This window comes from Bos javanicus, chromosome 19 (genome assembly GCF_032452875.1).
Source record: "Bos javanicus breed banteng chromosome 19, ARS-OSU_banteng_1.0, whole genome shotgun sequence".
Taxonomy (NCBI): Eukaryota; Metazoa; Chordata; class Mammalia; order Artiodactyla; family Bovidae; genus Bos; species Bos javanicus.
This window is the reverse complement of record NC_083886.1, coordinates 39,195,745-39,202,498: the sequence shown is the minus strand read 5'-3', so window position 1 is coordinate 39,202,498 and position 6,754 is coordinate 39,195,745. Positions and strand designations below refer to the sequence as shown.

The following is a 6,754-nucleotide window of genomic DNA, read 5'->3' as shown; positions in this document are numbered from 1 at the left end:
TCGCGGTATTAAAAATTACTAAAGATTGGGACTTCGCTTGAAGAACGTAGAAAGCAGAAAGTAACTTTTCTCTGGGCGAGGCGCGATACCAGGGAGCTTAAACTGGACCACGGGGCTTGGAAAGACTGTGTAAATCACGAAATTGACACCTTCCCCTTCCCCAAGCACACCCACTATCTGAGAAGACCCAGGGAGGGAGGGTCACTGCCAGTCGGGGCTTTTTCTCCCCCTCATCTTTAGAATCCTCTTTGGTTGAAAAAAAAAAAAAAAAGATGGGGGGCGGGGAGGGATTTGGAACACTTAGAAGAGTCTTCCGAGAAGAGCCAGGACTGGGATGCCACCCGACTCGAATTGCTCGGCTGCGGCGGCCAACTCAGGGTTTCCTGGAAAAGGAGTCCGCTCTGAGATGGAGCGGCCTTCGAGACGTGGCCGGGGACCCTTCCGGATGCTCGCCTCCCGACTGCCCGCTGCGAGGAGGCTCGGAACATGGGTCTGGCGGCCCGTCTTCTCCACTTCATTCCTGTGCGTTCGATCGCCGGAAGGCTGACAGAACCCGCCAGCCCGGGCTGCGGGAAGATCCAGCTTAGCCCCGCTGATGTTCCGCGCAGACAAGGTCCCGGCCTAGGTACACGACTTCAGGTTCCCCGGCTCTGCGAACAGCCGGTGTGCCCCAGGTTTCTGGAACTCCGCACTATTCGCATATTGTCTACGTGGTTGTGGAAAACAGGGTTGTGCCAAACTGTCCTCCACTCCCCCAGAATCAATGAATGTGGACGGAACCAGCACAAAGGAAAGGAAAAAGTCTGAGCCCGCTATTGTCCCCGCGGCCTGCGGTTCCCCATTCTGACACCGGCTTTGGGGGGCTTCTGCCACCCCTGGTTCTTTCACTCGGCAAAGAGCCTGCCTGAGACTCCAAGGCCTGAGACTCGGAAGCTCCTTGGTGTCACCGGCAGGCAAGCAGAGGAGAAATGGGTAGTGAACAGCCATATTCATTTTTTCTCCTTCTAGGCTATACAAGTGTGTTTGGGATGTGCCTGCCATGGATAGGCTACTTATTCCCCTCATTCTGCAATCATTTGTGCGTAAGGGGCTGTTTACAGGGCCACAAATGTCTATTTCATGCAGCTCCCAAATGCCCAATGAACCACGACCTACCTCCTTTGGCCAGAACCACCAGAAACATTAAGGGAAGGCTTGGAAAGTTTTGGAGAGGAACTGGTGAATTATCCAGGCACTTTCTCAAACCCCATTTCTCTGGAAGAAAGAACACATCCTGGAGGGCAGTCCACTGGCTTCATTTTCACACAGGGCCGAAACTGAAGAGTTAGGCACATGGACTTCTGAGACCAGTGGGTACAGTCTAGGGGATGGGCAGGGAGGGAGGGAGAGGTACCCCCCAGCATTGGCCATCCTGCCTAGCTGTCATCTTAGAAAAAATGCTAAAGGGGCAACAGTAGTTACAGGGGTAAATCTCCCATTTCTTGTCTCCCCTGCCTTCACTGCGATGGGGACAGGCGTTGGAAATGGAAGAGGTTCCAGAGGAAGCTGTCCTGTCACTGGTCTCCTTCCAAGTTTATTCATGATCAGCTCAATCCATGAAAGCAGTTTCTAAAAGTGCTCTACAGAGCTCTAGATAGAAAATATGATACTAATTATCATGGCAACTGGTACTGGTTATGGTGATTATTGCAACTGCCAGAATGAATGATTATGACTGGGACAAAGTCACTTAGGTAGTGTTACCTGGGGGACTGGGCTGTAACTCTGGGCCTTGCTGGCTCTTTGGGATCCATGGCATATCCAGACTGTCTCTGAAGAACAGCCCAGGAACATTGGCCTGGGAAGAGTGTCACTTCTGGGAGCCTCTCAAGCAGAGTCTGGGGCCCCAGCTTGGCCGAGGCAGGCTCCTGGTCTCACCAGGATACCCCAACTTCCCCTCCCCCTCCCAGCCAGAGCCAGGGAGCTCCCTCACGGAGTAGCGCTGGTTTTGACCTTGGCGAGGACCTTCTTCTCCTTGACCCGGCGATTCTGAAACCAAATGGTGATCTGGCGCTCTGAGAGGCTGGTGGCAGCAGAGATCTTGCGCCTCTTGTCCTTGGTGATGAATTTGTTAGCCGAATACTCACGCTCCAGTTCCCGCAACTGTCCCTTGCTGTAGGGAATGCGCTTCTTGCGGCCTCGACGGAAGGTGCAGCCCTCAGGCGGATGCTGCGAGCTTGAGTCTATGCAGGAGAGGGAGGGAGAGAGAGACATGCTCAAACCACAGCCTGGCGCAAGCCCAGGGTCTGACCCAGGCCCCACAACCTAGGTTATCCTACAAGAGCATTCAGGTTATCCAAAGCACAAGAGGACACCTCCGCTTCCAGCTGGTTGGTTTCCTGATCCACCCAGCCTTGGAAAGAGGAGATTTCTGCAGGCCACCCTCACTCATCACTGCCTTCACGCCTGCAGTCTGCAAACACACCCAGCCCACCTAGACTGCATATGTTCACCCTCATATGCATTTTCCAACTCTTGACCACTCTTACAGATACTACAAACAAATTCTGTACAGGAGGGAACACATTTCTGCCCCTACTCCCAACACACACACACACACACACACACACACACATGCACCAATGCACACACCTAAGTCACGGCTGCAGGAAATCTACACTTCTCTTTGGAAACTGAAAAACTCATCTGAGAGAAAGTAAGGGGTTGTATTCTTTACAGAACAACTAATTCCTCTGTTCCCACCCAGCTGCACCCCCACACTCAATGAATTGAGAAGAATTAAACTGGGGTCCTACTGGGCAGGAACACCCTAAGTCCCAAACAACAGCAAAGAGAGTCAAGCACTCCGACATATTGAAAGGCTGGTCCCAAGGCCCCCGGGGGAGATCAGGGACCTGGTGGGCCTCAGGATTCAAATAGCACCCAGCTTAGGCCCCTCACAATGACCCTCTGGGGCCTTCACCCAGGCTCTCTAACTGCCTGGACCCTCCTTCAGAGCCCTAATAGCCAACCAAGGAGAACCAAGCTCCTCCTGACCAGCCCCAAGACCCATCCAGGCAGGGTCTACAATGCCACACTCAGCACCAAGGGCATCCAGAGCAGCTTACCTGCAAATGCTGCCTTCCAGAAAGGACCTGGGGGGTTCTGTTCTCCCTGGCAACACATCTGGCTGTTCCAGCCACCGGTAAGGGCCCAGGGCTGGTAACTGTCCACAGGCAGCAGGGAGTCATGACGAGGCTCACCCGGGGCGCCCAAAGTCTGCACTACGGACACATCCAGGTAACTGGCCATAGGCTGGTAGGGTCCCGGGTATCCCGGGTAGAAGGCAAACTCGGTGGGGCGGCTGGGGTACTCCTCCCCGGACGTGGGAGTCTCCGCAGGGTAGGCAGCCAGGGTGGCCGCCTGGGCACAGGGCTTCAGCGAGCTTCGGGACACTCGGCAGGAGTAGTACCCGCCTCCAAAGTAGCCGTAAGGCACCGGAGCTGGGGACGCCCCCTGGGGCACCCCGGGGCATGGGTGGCACTGCTTTGGCGGTTCCGCAGAGCCTGGCAGATCCAGGGGGGCGTAGTTGACAGCAGGCATCAGCGTAGGCGCCGACGTTGGATGGCTGGTCAGTGGGGAGTGGGTGACTAGGTTCCGACTCCCTCCGGCTCCCAGCAAGCCTTCGATCTCCTTGGCGCCGTCCAAAGTGGTATAATTGCCGGGCTCCATGGGGCCGAGGATCGGCTCATGAGGCGCTGGGGGTGGGGAATACAGGGGGGACCAGCTCGCTCTCCCCACCCAGGCCCGGGGAATCCAAAGCCTTTTAAATCGCTGGCAGCTCGCTGGGCGCCTGCATTCGCTCAGCCCGGCCGTCGTGACGCAGGAGCCGCAGGTGCCCGGGCACGCGGGCTGATTGGCTGCGGCCTGGCGGAGAGAGGCTCATAAAATCTTCACTGCAGAAATTGCGAAAATACTTTACCCCCGCTTTCTCTCTTTTCCCTCCTCACCCTCCCTCGCTCCCTTGCTCACTCCCTCCTCCTTCCTTTCTTCTCTCCCCGCCTTCCTCCTTCTCCCTCTCCTCCCTCCTCTCTTTCTCTCTCGGCTTTTTTTTTAAATTGCATTTGAAAACGAGAGAAAAGAGACGGGGTGTCTTCCCGCCGCTTTCCAGTTTGGAACAACCCAGCTACGTCGGGGGTGGGGAGGCGGGAGAGGAGAGACGGAGCCAGCCCCACCTCGGTCGCCTCCTCTCCCTCCCTGGCTGTCTCCTGTGCTTTGGCAGGTTTAACGAGAGAATAAAAAGCTCTCCCTATAAAGTGTCCATCTCGTAGGGGGAAGGGGAGTTGAGGGTGGGGCCTGGAGGCCGCTCTGAGCCTGAAAGGAAAAACCCGGGAATGCGCCTGAGCCAGAAGGGGCTAGAAAATGGGAGTTAAGGGATATTTCTGGAAGCTCCTTGCTTTGGGGTCCCAGTACTAACACCCCAGTTCACTCCAGGTGCCCCTCCCATTCTGGATGCGCAGTAATAAGCTACTCCTGGACCTCGGGAAGTGCCTAGGACGCCTCTTCCCCAGAGACCCTAGCTAGCGCCCTTAGCCTATAAAGATCCGGATTCGAAGAGGGGTGGAAAGGAAAGGGAGCGAGACACGGACTCCGAAGAAGGAGACATGAGAATTGGAGACGCTAAAGGTTCAGACCTGAAGCGGAAATGGAGCTTCTGGTCCTGGCCTGTAAAAGGGTGTCTGGATTTCCGTTTTAGGATGGCTAAAGAAATATGGAAAGATGTCACATACGACCTGTATATTCAGAGAGAGGCAGAGAAAGAGCAGGAAAATGAGATCCAGAGACACACAGTAAGGGGGAGAAGTTGAAGGACGGGTTTGAGAGAGAATGTTATAAAATCCTGAAGTACCAGTCAGAAAAGATAAACCCTTTCCCCCCTTTTCTGGAATTTAAGATTATTTCCAGAAAACCAGGCCTGGCTAACTGGTAAATAACTAGTTTCAGGGGAATCTGGATCCCAAGAATACAGAAGCCTGGCCTTTATGAAGTACCCAGTCTCTCTGTCCTCTCCTACACTCCACGGGGCCCAGAAAACTCACCCTGGTCTTGGCACACTCCCACCCAAGCCTAGGACCAGAAAACCCAGGACGCCTATCTGCTTCCTCCAGGCTTTCCCTTTCCTAAGAAGGAAGAGGGCATGGGAGAGGGAATCTCAACCACTGGAGGAATTATCTGAGGCCCATCTGTCGGGAACTATTGTGCAGTGCAAGGCAGAAGCCCCAAACCATTTCCCCCCCCCCCCCACAGATCTGTCTTCAGAGATTTTGTTTCCATCACTACCCCTCCCAAATCAAATCTTCTGGGTTCACTTTTTCTAGAACTCACAGGTTTTTTTGAGAAGACAGGAACTTTTGCATTCTACACGAAGGTCATGGCAATTTTATAGAACAGACTACTCTGCACTCTAGGTGGGATTGGCCATACCCGCTCAGTAACCTGTCTGAACTTGAGCTATCTTTCAGGAAAGGGCCCATGCAACCGGATTTGCTCCAAGTTGCAGGGCTGTAGGGAACAGTATAGCTCACATTCAGTGACCACTGCTGATAATTGAAGACACCAAGCATGAAATCCTCACTGGATTTTGTTGTATTTGAAAACAACAGGAGAGAAAAGGGAGGCGATGTCTCTTTGATGCTTTCCAGTTTCTTGCTATAGCTTCTTGCTTGTCTGATTATGAAAGGCAGAAATACCAGGATTTTTACCTAACGACTAAGAATTTTTTACTGCTTTTTGCTTAGTAGATGACAACACAGGCATGAATAGATCCCTAAATTTTATAAATAGATAAATCAATTCCATTCCTGGGAATATACCCAACAGAAATGAATGTTTATATCCATCAATAGACAAGTACTAAAATATCTAAAGCAGCTTTATTTATTATAGCTCAAAAATACAAACAACCCAAATGTTCATCAATAGTGCTACACAGCGATTTTAAAAAACACTGCTACACACAACATAGATAAATTGCACAGATAGGTGGGTAAAAGAAGCTACACAAAAGAGCAAATTTTGTATGCTTCTATTTCTATGCAGTTCAATCAAGAATAGCCAAAATCAAATCTATGGTGATAGAGGTCAGAATAGATTGCCCTGGGAAGGGGAGCTTCTGACTAGGAGGTGACATAAGGCTGGAAATATTCTGGATCTCAGATCTCTATCTATGTGCTAGTTACATGGGTATGTTCACCATAAGAATTCAAGATGTACATGGGGTTATTTCTTCACATTACATCAGCTTATCTCTATTTTTTAGAAGGAACATAATTAAATACAAAAATTTCAAGATTCATAGCAATGTTGCCTGCCATTGTGCTTTTTGGATATTAATGTTCTTATCTATGTCTTATGGAAATAAGCAGCTGAATGCATGTAATTCTGCATCATTGTAGAATGCAGAGAAGACCAGCTCAAACCTTGCCCTGGAGAAGCTCACCAACTGTGCTGGAGACCTCTATGGAAACAGACACAATTCAATACAAATAAATACTATGGGTGGGGGGTGTTTCTGTTTTGCTCTACAATTTATTTAGCATCTAGTAGATTCTAGGGAACAGTTTCAAATATCATATTAACATATGTGCATGTGCTCCCATTTTCTGTATATGTTTTGTATTTGCAAACACGCATGACCTGTCATAGACCTCAACTGGAGTCAAGTAAGGCAGAGTAAGTCTCCTTATCTGTAAAATTATGTATTCTCAAAGGCACA

At 51.2% G+C, this 6,754-nt stretch overlaps 1 protein-coding gene across 1 annotated transcript; it reads right to left on the bottom strand.

Moving 5' to 3' along the window:
* Positions 1-1,562: 1,562 nt before the first annotated feature.
* On the bottom strand, positions 1,563-4,207 carry HOXB13 (homeobox B13). Its single transcript, XM_061391486.1, has 2 exons — positions 3,108-4,207; positions 1,563-2,222 (listed from the first exon to the last, which is right to left on the bottom strand). The coding sequence occupies exons 1-2, from the start codon at positions 3,709-3,711 to the stop codon at positions 1,969-1,971; spliced, it is 858 nt and encodes a 285-aa protein (XP_061247470.1). The 5' UTR covers positions 3,712-4,207; the 3' UTR covers positions 1,563-1,968.
* Positions 4,208-6,754: the final 2,547 nt, after the last annotated feature.

Coding starts and splice junctions, on each gene's coding strand:
- HOXB13 (XM_061391486.1), bottom strand. CDS start 3,711: ATGGAGCCCGGCAATTATACCACTTTGGACGGCGCCAAGGAGATCGAA. Junction 2,223..3,107: donor CTGGAAGGCAGCATTTGCAG/GTAAGCTGCTCT, acceptor TCTCCTGCATAG/ACTCAAGCTCGCAGCATCCG.